The sequence below is a fragment of the Dermacentor andersoni genome, chromosome 5 (genome assembly GCF_023375885.2).
Source record: "Dermacentor andersoni chromosome 5, qqDerAnde1_hic_scaffold, whole genome shotgun sequence".
NCBI classification, from domain to species: domain Eukaryota; kingdom Metazoa; phylum Arthropoda; class Arachnida; order Ixodida; family Ixodidae; genus Dermacentor; species Dermacentor andersoni.
Genome location: NC_092818.1, coordinates 30,947,651 through 30,967,639, shown reverse-complemented (window position 1 = coordinate 30,967,639; position 19,989 = coordinate 30,947,651). Strand labels below are relative to the sequence as shown.

General features: G+C 44.6%; 1 protein-coding gene across 1 annotated transcript in view; it reads right to left on the bottom strand.

The window, feature by feature from the left end:
* Positions 1-1,331: 1,331 nt before the first annotated feature.
* The window catches only part of Zwilch (zwilch kinetochore protein), a 96,961-nt gene continuing 78,303 nt past the window's right edge, over positions 1,332-19,989 (bottom strand). Inside the window, exon 16 of the mRNA XM_050177475.3 lies at positions 1,332-10,724. Coding sequence (XP_050033432.2) covers positions 10,648-10,724 — 77 coding nt within the window. The 3' untranslated portion in view covers positions 1,332-10,647. The remainder of the gene's footprint in view (positions 10,725-19,989) is intronic.

Here is a 19,989-nt window from a genome sequence, read left to right as displayed (position 1 = left end):
ATTTTCTCATTGACACCTTTCGTCTAATTATAATATTCAAGTTGATTAATTAATTAGGACTGATTATCTGATTAGGCAGAGTGAAAAAAATTGAGTATCTCCAAGTGACGGCAAACATTACCTTTGTGCTGTCCAGCTACTGGGCCTTTGCATATTTTTAAACTCTGGTTGAAGTTAGCTGGGGCATCCTGTATAGTCATCTGTGCTACATCAACAAATGCACCGGTTGTCGGCTCTGTTTCCTATGGAATTTCATAAAGAAACAACAAATGGTACCTAGATGTCCTCAGTGCATCAAATTATGTGCCTTCAAGCACATACCTCATTTAGGATTGTGAAGCTTTCTTTGCCATCCTCCCTGTGGTTTGGTACATCTGCTCACTCAATCTTTTGCCAAGTTAAGTGGGCCGATTTCAGAGGCAGTGTAATACGCAGTTGACCGAGTTAATCCCAGAGATGGTGTAATCAAAACTGGGATGATCCCGGAGACACGTAATTTGTAGTCGTAGGATCATGCGGTGAGTCACTGCAGACCACACCATTCTCTTCCCAGATCTGTTGTACCCTTGTCCTTGCTTTCATACTTTAGCTGGTTTAAGTACAATGCTACTCCATGGAATTTAACTGAATTTCGAAGAAGCTAACACTGGTTTTCACAATTATTGTCAATTATTTCTAGAAATTTTTTGTTAATAGGAGAACTTATTTAAACTGAGAACGCTCTTGAGAATAACAGAGCAAAATTTAATTATAATGATGCTGAAGAGGAGGCAAAATTACTTCATTACGTCCATCACTTCATTCTATCGAAACCACAAGTTTGACTGTAAAATAGCATCTGGACACTCAACGAAAGAAGGTGGTCTCTATGGATGGTCTCACTCCTCGACTCATTAAAGAATAAATGCCTTCTGCAGCTTTCACCTAACGATCAATACTTAACTTGTGTTCTTTCAGGGCAGTAGCACAAACTTCATGAATGACCCTCCAGCATAGTCAAGAAAACGGCACAATCGTACTCTCGCAATGCAGAAATACATGGTTCAGTACCAAATGTGACTTTAAGCAACAAGCTACAACAAGGTTCCTGCTCTTCAAGTGAGCCTCCTGTACGGCGACTGCTTGCCTATTGCGCTACAATACTGGAAACACAACTACAGACTCTGCTTACACAATAGTGTGCATTTCACAGCACCTGTACTGGATGGACGCATAGATACGATGTGTCTAAGAGTTAATGGATGGCACATGAAGTTACAGCACTAATATGATCGCCTGTATATTTGTTTCTTCAATTCTGAAAAAAGAAGAAAAACTCTCAAGTCTACTGATTTGCTAGTAGCCTTCAAATCTTGCATAGAAATAGCATTCCACAACATCTTTTGACGACAGAACATTTCGCACAGCCACCTAGATTTCTGCAGAAGAAATAAGAAACGACAGTAAAGATACGACAGTAGCTGATAAACAGGTGCTTGGGAAAGTAACATGCACTAGCTGAATGGACTGTTGTTCATTTTGTCTTCTTCACAGCAGATGGCAACAGTCTACTCACTCAAATGAATTCACTGTCTGAGTACTGATCTCTTGCATATGCATGACTTGTCTACTTTACCCACCTAACAATGCACTGATGCCACGAACATTATTACACAAAGTATACTGCAATGTTGCACCTTCGGTTGATGTCTGAGCCTTGACAGTACAGCAGAAAGATCAGAATAATCATTTGAAACTGTCGAAGTAATGATACAGGTCACAGCATGGTCCTGTACTCAGGAAAAAAAAAACATGGCTGCTGCAAAAATACATGCTTTGTTCAAAATTCCACGAACTACGACAGCTTTCACTGCTGGTTCAAAAATTCAATGCGTTTGCAAGATGGCAAACATTTCTTACCATGTCTGCCAAATTAACCTTGGCAAGAATGAATGTCAGCATTCCCCAGTTACTTGGCTTAAACTAGGTGCAAGTTCTACTTCTTTAAGAATGGTAAACAAAATTTTAAATAAATGGCTAATTTAATATCGAAATTCCAAAATATTAGGAGCTATTGAATGAGCTTTTCAATAGTGTACATCTACGTAACTAAGATGTGATATGGCAAGAAATGTGCAGGTGATGATAAGTGCATATAGAACATTAGAAAACATTCAGCAATGCCTGAAAACTTTCTGCTTCCCTAATGCTAAGTGACCTAGAAAAAAACTTCAACATTTCACTGAACACGATAAGGAGATAGTAGTGGACTTAAGGCATCTTCTGACGGCTTCCACTGCACAAAGCTTACAGTTTGTTCAGTGCTTGTTCAGCCGTCGAAAAGAAAAAAAAAAGATACTGACAATGGGCATTGTTCACAGAGATCGTCTGTGCCATGAGCAACCTGTACACTACAAAGAAAAAGGTTGTTTTGGTGTTTCAACACGCAATAGTACATCCAGAATCACTATGCTAAAGAAATGACGCCGAGAAAAGCCCCAACATTCAATCAGATGCGGCTTAAAACCTGTGTACAGCACAGTTGTGGTAAAATACTGATAAACCAAAGTTCACAAAATAGGACCATACATGCCCATCATACTTTCCCAACCGTCTGTAAAAGAACAAAAAATTATGAGAGGGAGGAGGCAGTCTTATACAACAAAATGCGGCTCAATGAAAGGACACTATGAGACAAATTATAAGTGAAAGCTGACATTCCAGCATCAGCCAGGGCTGCTACACGTAGGTAGCTTCACAAACAAATGAAACACAAACGGGAAAGTATGACCACTTACGAGTACACACTCCACCACTTGGTACTTACAAGTATTAATCCACGACTGCAATTTCACACCGCTAAGTGTCCAGTTGGCAAAGATGGCTTAGGCCCCAAACTAATCGCACAATGGAAAAATGATGCCGACATTACACAAGTGGCACAAGCAGAAAACAAATAATGTACAGCTATAACTTGTTTGTGTTTCACGTGTCCACGAGCAAGTGATAAAAGCATAAAAACAAGACTGCTAAAGAAGCTGTGAAAAAACAAAGCTGGTCAAACAGTTGCGACAAGGTACCAAGAAAGAAAAAAGGTTCCGACACACCCCGGAAAGCACAACTTGAGGTATAATTCAACAGAGCACGCGGACAGAGGAGACGAAGACAGAGCCCGTCTCCTCAGTCGTCCTGTGTGCCCTGTTGCGCTATGCTTCAGGTTATGCAGTACCAACTGGCCCACCAGTCTGTCCTTTTCCAACTTCGTTTCCAGAAAGCATCCCACAGTGTGACATGAATATGAACGATGTGATGAAACGCCTCGAAGAGCAAGTGCACTCAGGGGGGCGACTTTGCTACGAGAGATTCACACTTAGGCTTTTCAAGCGTACATAAGAAATCAGTGTGTCACACCCACCGGACACACTACACACAAGCAGTTGTTAAAACAGGAAAATACTGTATTTGAAAAACCATAAAGCAAGCCCTCATGTAACTCGATGCATATCTTACAAGGGGAAAAAGATGTACATTAGGTTTACATAAATGTCACCTAATCCAACAATAGCAATGGGGTTAGCACAACAGTAAATAGAAATGAAGTGAGCGTAGCACTCTGCAGTAGAGCGCAATTTGTCTCCTTCTTGAACAAAACTTGCTGGCATGTGCACAGTTAAGGATGCGCAGGTGAGCAGTACAGTTGAACCCACTTATAACGATGTTCAAGTGCCAAGAAAATCCCTTTGTTGTAACCGATAATTGTTATAACCGGATTACACAAGGAGACAAACAAGAAAACATTTTAATAAGTGAGAAAGAGGCATAGTCAAATCCACTTATGGCATTACCGGTTTCGACAATACTCGGATGTAAAAATGAGCAGCTGCTGCACTGCAAACTTCTGCATGTGTTCTATGGCAAGATGAACCACTTACTACAATGTTACCACACTGCAGTGTTGGCTATAAGAATTAAATGTGGCTGCGCCGAAAAGAAAAGGAATGTGAAATCCAGGAAAAGAAAAACTAACTAAAGAATTCACCATCCCTGCTTCGCAAAAGTGGATGTCTAGCGAAGTTGTTAAAAAACATTATAACTGCTGAGAGGGGGGGGGGGGGTAAACAATGCTTTATTGCTTTAGAGTAATGGTAGTAATGGGAGTCATTGTAATTTTGAGAGCACACCGCCACTGGTCATATTGACGTTTCTTTTTCCCTCTGCTGCTCCTCGTAACCACGCTGCTCCTTGAGAGTCCTAACTACGCATTGCCTACCCATAGCTGTGCTTCAACAACAATGAATTCAGTTGCTAGGCCGGTTCTGCTATATATGAAAGGCTAGTGACATCACTCCCCACATTGCAAGCCACCTGCACCGCAGCAGCTTGTGCAATAGTAATCTTTACCGGTAAACGTATGCGGGGAGTGCTACGCGCTTTGCATTGTTATCAGGAGTGCCTTATCATCGATTGTGTGGCTCAGACACTTGTTTTATGCTTGTTCTTTATTGAAACGCATGCTGTTAAGTATGTCGTATACATGATTTCTCAGAATGTATGCACTTTTCGCTTCGGTTTGCCGAGTGCTTGAAGCCTGTTTCACTTCCGCCACGGGTCGGCCCGGTATGGCACCACCTCTGGGATCAGCCCACATTTTGACCCACAGACATGGACACGAACAAAGCGGATGCTCCCTCCCCGCACCCCAGAATTTTGCATTCTTTCCTTTTGCCAGATGCACCCAGTAGCCCGATTTAGTTGTTACAACTGATAACCCGTCATGGGAGTATTGTAGTTAGTAGTTTTATTTTATCACAGAAACACATACAAAGGTTGGCACTGCATCGGCTGCTCATTGTTATATCTGATAGATTGTTAACACTTGTATCGTTATAAGTGGGTTGGACTGTATAGCAATGGATCGGGCCAACCACAAAAATTAACGCACCCTTTTACTGTTGACTCATTGTGATGGCCCACTCGCTTAAATGAGTCTTCTATGAAAACACGCCTGGCAACAGAGACACACAACATATAAGAACAAGCATTCGCCAAAAAAAAAAGAGGATAGAAGTACAAAACAAACAAAATACTTGAATTGTCCTTTTCTGTCTGCTTATTTCTTCCTTGGCAAAAGCTTGTTTTAATTTTTCACTATCTGCTCGCAGACCAATACTGCTATCCCTCATGCAGGCCTGTCTGTATGTTCTACAGGGTGTTATGAGCGTTTTAGCTTGGCAAGATCGGCCCAGTAGAAGCAGCATTCAGAAGGACCCTCTGTTGGGCTAGTTGGTCTAACATTGTATATTCCAAATACAGCACAAGAATTATACATACACATAAAGAGGACACGAAAGACGCGGAGAAGCGCTACTATCAACTGTGTATTCCAATCAACGCACCCTCCGATATCATAAAGTGAGCCACGCACAAGTGCCACGCCCTTTTCCCATGCGAAAGTGATAAACTAAAACGGTGAACAATACTGCTGCCTGCTTTAGATAGCAGAATTCAAGAAGTCCAGTTCAGCACTGTGCAAAAGAATAGATGCTTCGCTCGCACAGATAGGTGAATTTTTGTGGATATAGAATGCTCCTAAAGCCACTCGAGCCGTGTGGTTTGCAGACTTGCCTAAAATAGTAGTCTCAGAAAAAAGTGCCTCGCAACCACACGCGATGATATGGGCAATCAAATGTGCTTATTTGTCCTCTTTTTTCTTAACTTTTAGCGCGTGCTCCCTGAGCTGGTCATTGATGCACCGTTCGGTTTGGCCGACGTACACTTTTCCACACTTCAAGGGAACTGAATATACTAATCCTGTCGCACATCCTACATGGGAGTGTGCATGTCTGGTTTTGCAACCTCGCTTGCTATCAATGCAAACCCAAGGGCAGAGCCTGGAAAGCTTATTAGGAGCCGTAAAGACCACAGGAATACTATGCCTGTTCGCGACCTTCTTTAGGTTGTGCGAGACCTTATGCATATAAGGCATTACTAAGGGCCTCGCCGTCCGTCGCTGGGTCTCCGCGCTTTCTGTTCCGGCTCTGTTCTTTACCTTTTACAGGAGAAATTTGGTCACTGCACCAACAAGCAACTCGAGAAATCCCGCTGCCAACAGGCGACCAATCCGATTTTCAAAGCTATGCTGCATTGTATGCTGGTACGACTTTCGTAGCGCAGCATCGAAGCATTGAAACTCAATGCCCCTTTTCATTACCTTTGAATGGGCAGAGTCAAAAGGCAAAAGACCCTTCTTGACCCGCGGGAGGTACTCCCAGCATACGTGGTCTGAGCGATACCTTAGCCTGAGATCCAGGGATTGTAAATCTTCAGTGCTAGGCAATACATGAGTGAAATTAAAACCACGCCCCACCTGTATAAAAACATCTAAAATACTTTCAGGAGATGTAAGGTCACCTTGTACCTCTAAAAGAACTAAAAAGTCATCGACGTACCAAAACACTTTAACCCTTTGAAGGTTTTTGCCGTATATGTACGGCGACGGTTTTCTATCCCACATGGTCTTTGCCGTACGGGTACGGTTTCGACCCTCCGTTTGAAATTTCGCGCCATAATGATGATGCGTGCTCACTGGGAGGTGCTGCCACCTCTTAGGACTTACAAGAAGCGCTTGAAATTTGTGCTACCTTCTTGGGCAGATAAACAGAACTGATTTCTAGCTTCAGCACGTCGGGCAGACTGCGGCAACACCCCTTTTGCGGTTTCGGTTTCGCCGCGTGATCGCAACGGAGGCGCGCGAAACGTCATTTTTCTCTTTGTCGGCACTCTCTTGCAGAGACGGTGGAAGTTGATTTCTATCTTGATTGGCACTGCTCTTAGCTTGTTTATAATCGCCGCTCGTGAGGTATTCTCGCTCTCAGCGGCAACACGCTTTTGTGGTTTTGGTTCTTCCGCGTGATTGTAACGGAGGCGCGCGAAACGCGATTTTTCTCTTTGTCGGCACGCTATGGTAGAGGCGACGGAAGTTGATTTATATCTTGATTGACGCTGCTCTTAGCTTGGTTATAATCGCCGCTCACGAGGTATTCTCACTCTCTGCGGCAACGCGCTTATGCGAGAGGGTGCCTCAGACCTCTGCCCAAGGCAGCCGCAAGCAGAGAAGATGTCATGTGTGCGGCAACACAACACGTCACTCCAAGAGAAGAAAATACACGCATTTTAGGTGTGCAGACTGAGATAAGGCGCTGTGCGGAGACCCGTGTTTCAAGGAGTACCACACTCTGAAAGACTATTGAACATTTTGCAGTTCTGAGTGATGCCGGCACCAAAATACTGTTCCTAATTTTTTTTTTTACTATTGATTCCCGACTTTATACATCTTGAACATTCAAGATCCGCAATAAAGTAATTTGACCACCTGGGAAAGTTTTTTTCAAAATATATTTGACCCTCAAAGGGTTAAGAATGTTTCAACCATTAAAAGCGAAGCTGAGCACCCTGTCAATATCAGCTAAAAATACGCCACATAAAATTGGGGCTACACAAGACCTATACACACTCCCCTACATTGCAGAAAAAGCTGCTCGTTAAAAACAATAAATGTTACACTAAGATAAAACTCTAAAAGCATAAAAAAATTGTAAACCTACAAATTGTAATTTTTTTGCTGTATTTGGAATTTACAAAGAAGCAGCATTGCATGTGCTAATTCACACCCCACATGAACTTTAAAGGGTATTTCCTATTAAGCTAGCCGACTTTTTAAAACTCGTCCCCACCCCTAAATATGCCTTTCATATACCTCCTGCCACTTCACTGAAATGCTATTCTACAGCTTTAACAATTACAGCATTCAGGGTGTAATTTTGTCCCATGATTGTGCACTTTCCATTTTCAACAATATGATTGCAGTACCTTCTTGTCAGGAATGTCATGAAAAACATCCAAGCGTTCTATAGAATTTGAGAGAGGAGAGTAGTGGGCACACAGCTTAATGACAGAAATTCACACAAGGTTGATGACAATTATTATATTTAGCTGCAAAACTCAACTCCACAGATTGTTTTGCATGTTCAAAGCTGGCATTTGGCTGGGATGGCAACACTACAAAACACTAAAACAGCTTATCAAGAAGCTGCCTTAACTGCAATGCTTGGTTGCCTGACATTTGAGCTTGCCACACTTTGAAACACAAGAAAGGTACAAAAATAAAATAAAATAAACCATTCTAATAATGCATTATAATAGGAGCAGCATTCCAGATACAGCTCGAGGTGCTTTCTCAATTCAATTACACACAAAGAAAGCTGACATTATGTTTTTCAAATGCGGTACGTTAAGACAAGCTTGGGATCACTTTCACAAAAAGCGAGGGCACCTTTATGTACATGGATCAATGTCCCGACACAAATACAATAACATGGCTGTTGCGGTGTGCTGTGGCCTGTGTGGCAACAGTGTACAGTATGCTGGAAGCGAATTCTCACACCTATGTGCAATGAATAAAGCATTTTGTTATAACACAAGATGGTTTCTCAGTTATTCCAAAATGAACTTAAGCAGTCAAATCCATTTACTTAAATAGCCGATAATACTCCTGAAAGATAATTAAGCATTCGTTCCCTTAGTCAATGCTCGAGTGACATGTGATCACTACAATCGCTCAAGCTCACAACACCAGGATGCGAACTTACACGTACCAGCTACCACAGAAAGTAACACAAAAATGCTTCGCATTTGAAAGAGAGGCGTTGTGTGCCGTTTTACAGTGCAGGCAGTGTGTTCGTCCGTGTGACTTGGAATCTGGCTGGAAGCAGGACTCTCTCGACAGGAAGGGCGCGCAGGAAACTTTCAGCTCTTGTTGCGCTACGCAGACGCTCAATACTTTGCAGACATGATTGCTACACAGCGAGATATCCGCGCCACACTTGTTTGCATGCAGTGCCAAAGCCTGGTGAGTCGCCACGTGCTGATATAAAAGCCAAGCGGCAAAAATAAAGCTTCAGTGTGAAGCTAGCTGTAATCTGCATCCGAATGGCTAACACTAGTGAAATGTCAGAAAGTCGCTCCAGCAGTACCGTGACACCTACCGGCAACAGCACAACATGCATGATGAAAAAAGAAAAAAATACTGCAGTGGCAAATGGGGAGACACGGGCTAAACACTCACAAAACTGCACGATAATAGCGCGCGAGTCTTATTTACAGAGTATTTACAAGATGTTTAAATACTGTACAAACAGAATTCGCAAGGCCCTAGGTCGCTCTGAAGCAAAGACTGACACCCTTTACGATAGTGACATGGATACCTCTCCACGCTGGCTGCCATTAGTCCATCCAATTTCCAGGGACTCTATTTCTCTTTTCGTCTTTCATGGTGTCCCTTAACGGCTCTTCTCTGCATCGCAGGAACAGTACACACCGAGTTTATCTTGGACGAGTAGCTACATGTGTGCCATAGCACAATGGACTAAAGTTATAGTGGCAAGTTTCAGGTGAGCAACTACAGGCCACACAGAGCCAGCAAAAGTTTCAGAGTGCTTTCAACTGCCGCAGAATGCTCAACGAGCATACCGAGTGTCGGGCACAGGTACATGCTGACATGGTACCGTAAGCAACAGTATTGCAATGTTCTCAAGAGGCTGTACACAATCTCGTAGCAAACCGAAAATTTCAGTGCTGCACGATGAATCTTCGTCAGCTTTATGGTGCGCTATACACGGGACTTAAAATTCGTTGACGTGAACAATCTCCCCACAGCTTTCGCAGTCCACTACAAATTGCTGTCATCATCCCCTCACAACGAAGCAAACTCACTTTCAAACGTAATAGTAAATGATCTGTAAACTTCGCACTCATGGCTGGCATGATGCATGCAGGGTTTCATTCAACATGTGCTGAAGTGGTTTTGGCAGCTTGTTTGGGTGGAAAGTCTGTTGCCAGGTTCAACCATGCTGACGACTATACAGGCAGTTTTATTGGCGCACGTGTCATGAATTAGGCAACTTAAGGGCTGCACACACAAACATGGCATCGTGGAACTAAAGCGAGCGGTTGAAATGACTTTTTGGGAAAGAAATACAAGTAAATCTTTTCCTAATTTGCAAAAGAACTCCATTGTGAATTTGCTTACCTAACGGCAACAATGGATAACCTTGCAAATAAAGTGTGAAATGCATACTCACTGTTGCACACTTTCCAAGTCAGAAAGCAAACTGGATGCGCGCTGCCAACTTAAATCTTGGCTACACTGCCATTGGGCAGGTGAAGTTCATTGCACGAAATCTGAATTAGCAATTAAGACACGAGTCAAGCAGTCTCAAAACTACATTACAGCACACTCTCTCCACAGTCAGTGGCACAGATGTGCACCACATCTAAAGAAATATCAAAGTAATCAAGAATCAAAAAGGCCATGGGTACCCTTCAGTCAAAGTGAGCCTTAAGTGTGTGAGGCAAACGAATGCGCTGTCCTGTCCACCGTTCACCACAATGCAAGCACCAGCTGTTACAACCACCAGCCGTGGCACGGTGAGGCTTTTACCAAAACTGTGCCAGGTTCCTGGAATGCTCGATGACGAGCTTCAGAAGCTTCCAGAGAAGCATCTGCGCGACTGCCATGGCACTGAGGCTTTCGTCGCCGTAAACTTTCTCACAGTCACTGTTGTCGTCATACTTGTTCGGATCATGGGCATGATCCGAACGACAGTTGTCTCACAATCTCAGTTTGTCTTGCGTATTGGAAATGATGGTGCAGTAGTAGTCCGAGTCCCGCAGGTGGTGGGGCACATCTGCAGAGAACGAGTTGCAGAGATAAGGCCTTTCTGCAACTATCTCACCAGAGCGAGCTTTGCGCCACCTGGTGGCTGCACTGCTCCGGCTGCTCACGTTTGCGCCCCCACCCATCCAACAATCCATCCAAACCAGCTAAGTTTGCTGAAGTACCAGACACTAAAACTCATGTTCCTATGGGTGGGCAGCGCAACTCGGACAAAGGACGAGAGGAAGTACACAACACGAGCAAAACTCTACAGTGTCCACTGATCACTTTCGAGGATACTGTCACTTTTGCTTAGAATGTGTGAATACCGGACAGCAGATTTGAAATCGAATATCGAAACAAATAATGGAAAAAAAAATTGAATCGAATAATGACCATTAGAAAATTTAATGCAGTTTTATGCTTAGAAATTTTGTCCAAAGGAACATGGTGCTGCACATGCTCACAAATCTACACATATTACATAACAAAAGTGTTGCTAGCTATTAGGAACTTAGGTACCTAGGAATCAAGATGTGTAGTATGGGCTACGTTTATCAAAGGGAACATCAAATTAGCATGCCTGCACTGATGCAAACTCAGTGCGCATGCAAAGGTCAGGAAAACATATTTTTATTGATAGAATGTCGGTTGAATAGAATCAAGTGATTTTTTTCCCTCTGAAGCTAAATAAATAACGAAGTTGTGAGGCTTTCTGTTTAATAGTGGATCGTACTGTGTTTAATGGCAATCTTCTATCGCTTAGAAAGTTGCTTAATTTCCAGTTTTCTTCAAGAAAATGAAAGCGTATTTTCATCTTTATGGCGGGTGGTCTCTATAAGTTATCGTCAGCTCATTAAGGACAATTTGCGCAAGAGACAAAAGCGGAAACTGTGCATCACGTGACTTGACACAGCTCCGCGTGGTCATCGGCACAGCACCGGTCGACCATGGTCTGCGCCAACGGTAAAGAGTGGCCGCCTTTTCACTTTCGGGTTCAGCATCGTTTGCTGCCTGTAACAGGTTCTCAAATTGAGAGGATCACTGCAAATTTGTGGGACACCCCCCCCCCCCCCCCCCCCACCCTCTGTTCACGTCCATCTACCTCTGTGTAAATGGCCTCCGTAGCTGGGAGGCCAGTGCAGTAGTCACGACATTTTTGAGCCTGCCATATACTGTAAAACCTCATTGATATGCAGTTGCCAGGGGATGTGGATCAAGTATGCAATAAGCGATGTGTTAATTATCCAACAACGGTAGATGAGAGGCTATAGATTTATCAGCCAACAAAACTTGTTAATTCTCACTCGCAGACAAGTTTTGTTTGTGAGCAGGCACCAAATATACGTGATTTTGACTTGCCGCCATAGTGGCCTTGTAGCGACAACAGCATCCTCAAACTCAGCAAGGCCACGACGCAGTTTATCCATTGGGCCCCACTTCTCTGCGAACGCCCTGATGATCAACACGCTAACCGTGTCGGATACAGAAGGCCACTATTCACGAAATCAGCCATGATGACAACATGGAAGCGCTAGAAGCTATGTGAGCAGGAAACACGTTATGGCTAAGTACCATGTTTTGACGTCACTATTGATGGCGACTGCAGTGTGGGAAAGCTCCGTGCATTGCAATTTCACCCCACCTGCCCGTCTGTGGTCTGCGCGCACATTTCACCAATTCCACACTTGTATGTGGAGAAAAATGAAGTAAATACTATGCGCTAACCGTTTGGCATGTGTTAAGCAACTACGGCTTAAATGGTCAGCAATATATAAGGTTCAATGGCAACAGGGCAGGGGATTCCTGGCGACTATATTTGAAACGGCATTACTTTTAAGCTGGTACGTATTAATGAGGTTTTACTGTATATCCAAAGCTAGTTTTGTGATGGGTTGCCAAGGCTAATGTGATAGTCGCTTATATGATAAACAAGGGAGCGGTGTGCGCTTACGAATGGCGTTCGGAATGAGGGGCCGATGTGCGATATTTCACAAATATGAGGAACTGTGCACAACTGTCATCCCATACACTCGCTCTTTTCATTGGTCAGGCGATTTGTTGGCTTTCTGAATGTCGTGTGACAGCCGTCAATAGATCTGCATTGATTCTATATGAAACCGTAACTCTAATTGCAGACACTTGACAACGTGCCACTCAGATTAGGCCTGACGGGCTAGACAATGGGGCGAATGGTGTGGCTGTGACAAAAATTTGCCACTGGTTGGCGTGATAACGGGCCGTAAGCCATCGTGGAAGGCTTGTTGCTAATATATTTCTACAGGTAACTCATCAGTAGTTTGCCACGGCATTGTGCGTACGGCCAGGTTAGACTGACGGCCGTCGAAGAGGCATATCTGATATGACCTGCATGACTTCAGGTGGCTTATTGGACCAATTTTCAGACATGCTTTCGTGCTTTCCATACGCGCTGCTTTTCTAGTTCCCTCTGTCCACGTCGCATTAATCATTTCGATTGGTTCCGTCGATTTGGATGAACTTTATACTGACAAATATTGCACACCACGGGAACGCTGCGCACATCAAGGCACCGACCATGGCCGGGTCTTTCACCGAATATACCAAATATTAAAAAAAAAAAAGATACACTCGAATCTCATCATAACGAAGTTGAAGGGGAACCCAAAGTCACTTTGTTATATTGCTTTGTTATGTCAACTATTGCCCTATACTGGAATGTATACTCAGTAGGGTACAGAACTTTAAACATTCAAGGATGACTATGGCTCCATGGCCCGCTGAACCACTACGTGACCATGTATGTGTTGAAAATTCAATAAAACAGCAAAATGTTCTCTGGTGTGTCCAATACATAACGTTTTAGCACTTGATGCAACAGTCGTTAAGATAGCGTCCTTATGTTCCAATGTGGTGGTCTTATGCTCCGGCTTTTCACTTGACTTGCTCACATTGTCATGAAACCCTTAAAACACCGACGCGGTTGATGGGAACAGCTAGCACGCTGCGATGTGAATGAAGTCCATCATGTTCGAGCAGCACGTGACACACAACATGGTGCACCGACTATGTAGCTGGGGTGGTATTCTCGGGCAAGCTCCACGACTTTCGGAGATCGTTTCAGATCCGCGTGGTGTCCCTAACCAGTCGAAGTTTATGGTGGACAGAGCTTGTCACATTTCCAAAAACACGGTCGTCTGTATAGATGGACACATTTGGCCCATGAAAGTGTAACTATCTGATCTGCCGCACTTTTGTGGCCCCACGGCTGCCACAGCATCGCTGTCAGAGTTACATGTGCTGTTTGAGCACACCGACTTGGCTTGGCCGGCTTGTGCTGGCTTCATACATTCTCGGCGGTCATGCCTAGCTGCATCAGCCAGTGCGGCACACCGCAGTAAGAGAAAGAGAAGTGGAGGTATCTGGTTTTTCGGCTTGTCGCGGGGCAGCTACGTGTGGCTTCCGAATTGCGATCTCGGAGGGTGCACCTGGTGGCCTAGCTTTGCCAGCTAAGTGCCACAGCAAGAGAGAGGTGCGATAAGATAAGAAAGAGGTGCTGCTTGTGCGCAGCTACCATGTGTGCAGCTACGCGTGGCAGTGAGAAAGACAAGTGTTGCTCGACAGCGTACTCGACACAGGAACTTTGAACTGCCACGCCGAACGAGTGGAACCTAGCAGAAAGCAATATGCTTGCTGCACAACAGTTGGTACAGTCAAATCTGGATAATTCGAACTTGGAGGGGCCTGAAAATTTGTTCAAATTAGAGAAGTTCGAATTTAAGGAAGCTAATTGAATGGAGGACTTACCTGCATTGGCCCATGTGCACTGAGCTAACACATGAGTACTAAGTTCCACAAGATTTATTCACATGTATTTACATTTTTAGGCGGATCGGTGCTGGTACTGTGATAGGAGACGATAGATGAACGCATGTATAGTTAAAGGAGACACACCATGTCCAGTGACAACTGCCCCTTCGAACTTTGGTATGCTTCAGCACGTAAAACTGCTGTAATGGGACGAAGTTGACTTTCAGGAATTGACATTATGCAACGCGCCATGCTTTCCGTGCTCCAAAGCCCTTGGCGAGGATTACAGAGGCGGAGTCGGTGCTATTGCTAACGGCAGCAAATTGTTCCAATGAAAAACACAGCACCGAACAGAACGAAGCTTGGTAGCTAACGTCGAAGTAGCTAGGCCTAGCGTTGCTGTGGCGTGGCTACGGCTGCCAATGGATCTGCGTGCGAGAGCACCGGCTCAAGGCGGCGCAATAATCAAAATGGCGGTGGTGGTGGCTTCGATTAATGCCGTTTCAGACATGTGGTCATGGCAAAACATCCGAAAAATCGGACGGCGAAGGTTTCTTGTGCCCGAAATTTCACATGTTCTTATACATTAACTCTATGGGGTACATGGCGGTGCCGCAACACTAACAGAAGTCACTAACCCGTTACTAACAGAAGTAATCGGTGATGCATGCCTGCACATGCCAGCGCACTAATTTCCGCTACATTCTTTTTTTCTTCGCACGCGACGTTGAGGAGTCTCTCCTAAGGTCTTCCTCTATGGCAGGGTCAGAGGAATGCTGGTCAAAGGCGCCGCCGTGTGATTTGGTGCGCTGCTGAGAGCATTGACTGAACGCACTATGTTCGAATTAGCCGTCACAAATGCTTGTGCGTTCAAATTACCGAGAGTTTTCGCCCATTAAATACACATAACTTTGACGGGACCACGGCGTCAGTTCGAATAAACCGAATGTTCAAATTAAGCATGTTCGAATTAACGAGATTCACCTGTACTTACGGTTTCGGACAAGAACCTAGTTCATTATATCCACTGGCGGCAGAATTTTACTGCATTAAAATTTAGTTTTAAATACATGGATCTCTATGGAAAGTTCAAGGGGAATGACATTTACTTTGTTATATATATTATTTCGTTATAACGAGGTTCAAGTGTAGTACATGACACATGGACTTGTTTATCCTTCACGGGTGAGTGCTTTCCACCGTCTAATGAATGTTATTGCGCAGCGCTGGAGATGCCCGCATGTATCGGAAGTTTCTGGAATGTTATCGATGGTTCTGTTGTCACCGAAGCTTGTGTAATCTGACTCTATGTGCAATGTGAATTGTGCAGAACTTTCGGGAAGACAAGCAGGCACCACCAGTTACTCTGGAACCTTCGATGACTCCTGTATGAAAGCCGATGCGCTCGACCGGCAGATCAGATTTTCGACGGTCACCGACTGTGTTTGCCACTGTCACCACTCTTTAAGTGTAGCCAGTTTTTTAGGGCACAAGTTCGCCCAATAAAACGCTAGTTTCGTCACTCCCACATTTGCTGCTTTCTTCACCATCACTACTACGTGACAACATATTCGATTTGCAAATCTAATTATTCGAGTGGTCCCTATTCAATTTGACATCGAATATTTGAGTATTCCCTACATTGGCTAGATTTCACGTGACTAGCACAGAATCTATTGGCATCTACAGGTGACAGTATTCCTGGCAAAGTACCAAGTATACTGATGCAGCAGAGTACCAGAAAATCTGTATATACCACTGTGTCTGGCAAATGTCATGTCAAATCTTGGGACAGTATCTCCAAAACTGATCACCCCATCATATTACCCCAAAAATCAAAGCAACACTCGAGTGAGAACTACAGCAGCCAACAAGATCACACTGCATGCTATTTATACAGTGGACTCCCTTTAAGATGAACTCGAAAGGACCATGAAAATTTGTTCATCTTATCAGAAGTTTGTTTTATGAGAAGAATAATTGGCAACACAACCAGATGCATCTAAATATCTTACTTAAAACTGTAGATGAAGTAGACTTAAAATGGGGGCAAAAAATGACAAAAAGCATTTGTGTAGCTGAACTGAATAAAAAACTGTTTTCAAGTGGTACTCTTGCTTAGTTTCATGCAGTCCATGAGGAATCTTCGGCGAGCAGCCACAAACCTGTCATCTCACCTAATGACCTTAAAAATCCTCCTGTTCCTTCGTGAAGCTGCAAAAACTTCACTAGGGAGTTAAAGCAGGCATCTGTCTCCTGACAAGTCATGGGTTCAGGCTTCGAGGTAGCGAAAGCACAAAGAAGCATGCTGCACGTGTGGCAAAGCAACGCAACCTTGAGAAAAGTCTAGGTGACAAGCGAAGTGGGGAAGGAGAAACGAGGTGAAGCGTTGCGGAGGAGGAAGGTAGGAGGAGGTGCGCTGGGTTGACCATACGCACCATACGGTGCATATGCAAGTGAAAGTGTGCGACGATGAGCCAACGATGGTGGCTAAATCTTGCTTGCAGAAAAGAGGAAGGGGGGGAGCACGCAGTCTTCTATTGTGCGCATGGCACCAGGGAGGGGAGGGAGGACTTCAGCCGCACGCAGTTGCACTGGCTTTATCTTGAACGCAATCTGCTTTCAGAGCACAGTCTAAGTGGGTCGATGGCTCGTAGCATTGCATGCGCTGTGTTCTCGCCATTCAGATTAAGTTGAAGTGATAGACAGCACGCAGGTCACTTCGCTCGCTGCTGTAGTCACGATTCCTCACGCCAGCGTTTTGACAGCAAGCATCCGCGGTCATCGAGTTTGATGTGTTCATGTTTGCCTGCATACGCAGACACTATGCTTGTTAATTTAATTAGTAAGCTAATATTTACAAAGTGGCATTCGACTCTGGCGCCTGTTGCATATGGTGCAGCCGCGCGAGCCCTGTCTTGAATACGATCTGCGACGCAGACAGTCTAGGCCACCAAGGGCCGATAGCTTCGTATGCGCTATAGCACACATATGCTTGCGTGTCGCCTGCATTCACGAAGTGAAGCACCATTGTCCCTTTTTGTTTCCTCCTCTTGTTTTCGCCTCTGTCCAGGGGCAATGTGCAGCAGGCCTCCAGTAGGGTGCTTTGATGTGAGCGCACCCGGGCGCTGTGCGGCAAGGCATCCTAGCCTCCAGGATCGGTAACGGTGGCCATCACTCCGAATGTTCGTCTTAACCGAAGAGCATGTATGAGGCAGTTTGTCTTAAGCGAATGTTCTTTTTTTTTTTTTTGCATTGAACCTATGGAAAACCAAACAAACATTCCGATGTTCGTTATTGCGAGAATTTGGCTTAACCAGGTTCATCTTAATGATAATTCACTGTATATGTGTCATCATACATATCAAAGGAACCAGTGGTGCTTATGTCGATTCGAGAGTGTACAGTGAAACCTCGTTAAACCATAGTTGGGCAGAGCTTGGAAAAGTACGCACTAAACGGTAGTACTGCTTAACCAAAATAGCATGAGATCACCCACTTACGTGTCAAAAATGGAACTCGGAGAGAGTGCGATGAGAGGAGAAAAAAAAGCATGCAGTATTTATTTGCGACAAAAGTGTTATTTTCGTTTGATGCCGTGGTGGCCTAGCAGCGACGACAGCGGCGTGTTGTTGGCTCGGTTATGATTGGCTCATTTGCGCAAGATGCGCAAGGCAGCCAATCGCAGTCGAGAATTCCGATCCGGATTGAGCTGGATCATGATCAAAAGTGTCCACCAGTATTACTGAAGCTGCGAGCCAGCTTTTCAGCCAGTCCCCTCTTCTCGCCAAACATTAGCATGGCAGATTCCTTGTTGGCATTGCATGTTCTCCATGCATGCGGGCTGTAGCGCAGCAAAAGTCGCGGGGCACCTTTTTAATTGCAGGGTGCTGTTCTCGTCGCAGCGATTGCATTCATGAGGCTGACGTAACGTGCAGCTTCCGCCACTGACGAGCCTGAATCGTCCGAGCTGTCGCTTTCAGTGTCGTCCTCATCACTGTCGCTAGGCGACACTTCGGCAACAGAGGCAACGATGGCAAAAAGTCTCACCTCATAGCCGACACCTCTTCGCGGTCGCAGCAGTGCTGCCGAACAACTTCTTCACATTCCATATGCTACACACCGTAGCCAACAGTAGATCCTTGCCGCGTGCCAGCGCCGACTTCTTCGTGTCATGTTCGATAGCACGAGCAACGTCAATTTTTTGTTCTATGCTGAGCACTCGGCATCATTTTTATGTGAGCTTCGGCATGATGCAAGTCCTTCTTTGCACGACGCCGCAACGCTCTCTAGCAAGGTGCTGAAATGATGTTGACGTTGATGTGGCTTCATGCGCAAACGCACAGGGCGCTTAGAGGCCGTTCTGATCTCCGAGGTTTGTTGTTCTGCCGGGCCGCCCGATGGAGACGACGCACCGCCATGTTTGCACGATGAAAAATGGACACTACATGCTAACTGATACGTATGCAATAAGCTGGTACGGCTTGTGCAGATACAAAACACATTATTTTCAATGGATGCGCAGTCGGCGATTTGACTTAACTACTTTTAAAACGAAACTACTGTTTAAGCGGGTACGGTTTAACGAGGTTTGACTGTACCTCATTATTCATGTCACGTGTACAATCTTATATGAGAGGCCTGCTTTGCTGTCAAATTGCTAACTGTCAAAGTTTCCACTATACCGTACAGACTCGTGTAAGGGCCGCACCCCCAACTCGACAGCCCAAAATCTCTAAAAAGAAATGTTACATCGGAGATGCAATCGCATTCGGTGCCGTGATGCCAAGCGTGCATCGGCCAATTTTCGCATGCTGTGTACTTCCGCATGCCACTATTAGAAGGCGAGAGCTGCAAGACCTCTGATGAAATGGCACATCCGCGGTGTGCAATAGTCAGCTATGCTGGCGCCATTTTGACCAAAAGGCTCGGTATTTTGCGAAGGCCATATCTCGTCAAAATTGTGAAAAAAAATTGCGGTCCTTACACGAGTCTGTACTGTAGCAGGCACATTCTTCACGAGGGCGATAGCATGATGATAACAGTGATGAATCAGTAAAATAATCACTGGCAAAAGATAAAGTAATGCATGCATAGCAATACACTAGTCCTTTAAGAGGAATGTAAACAAGAAAATGTGTATTTTTAATCGAAATGTGAAAAATACCCCAAAAATGAGCAAGTTCCACAAAAAGAACAAATAATTTACGAATAAAGGGCGACACCAGGCAGAGCTGCGGAAGCCACCTATGGCTTCATTTGGTGACTTATACAGATAGTTCTTATGGGATCCGAAACGTTGGTGTCCATTACATTTACTTTACTAAACGTGCGATACCAGCGCAGCCGAGGGAAGCAACTAGCATGCCTAACTTTTTCTTCCTCGCCCTGTGTTTCTGCTCTAATCTAACAAATTACGCTTGCCGCCCGTCATCCAGTGTTGGCCTGAGATGCTCAGCCAGAAACTCCTTACTCAAAACCAAAACTAATAATTTTTTTTTTTTTTG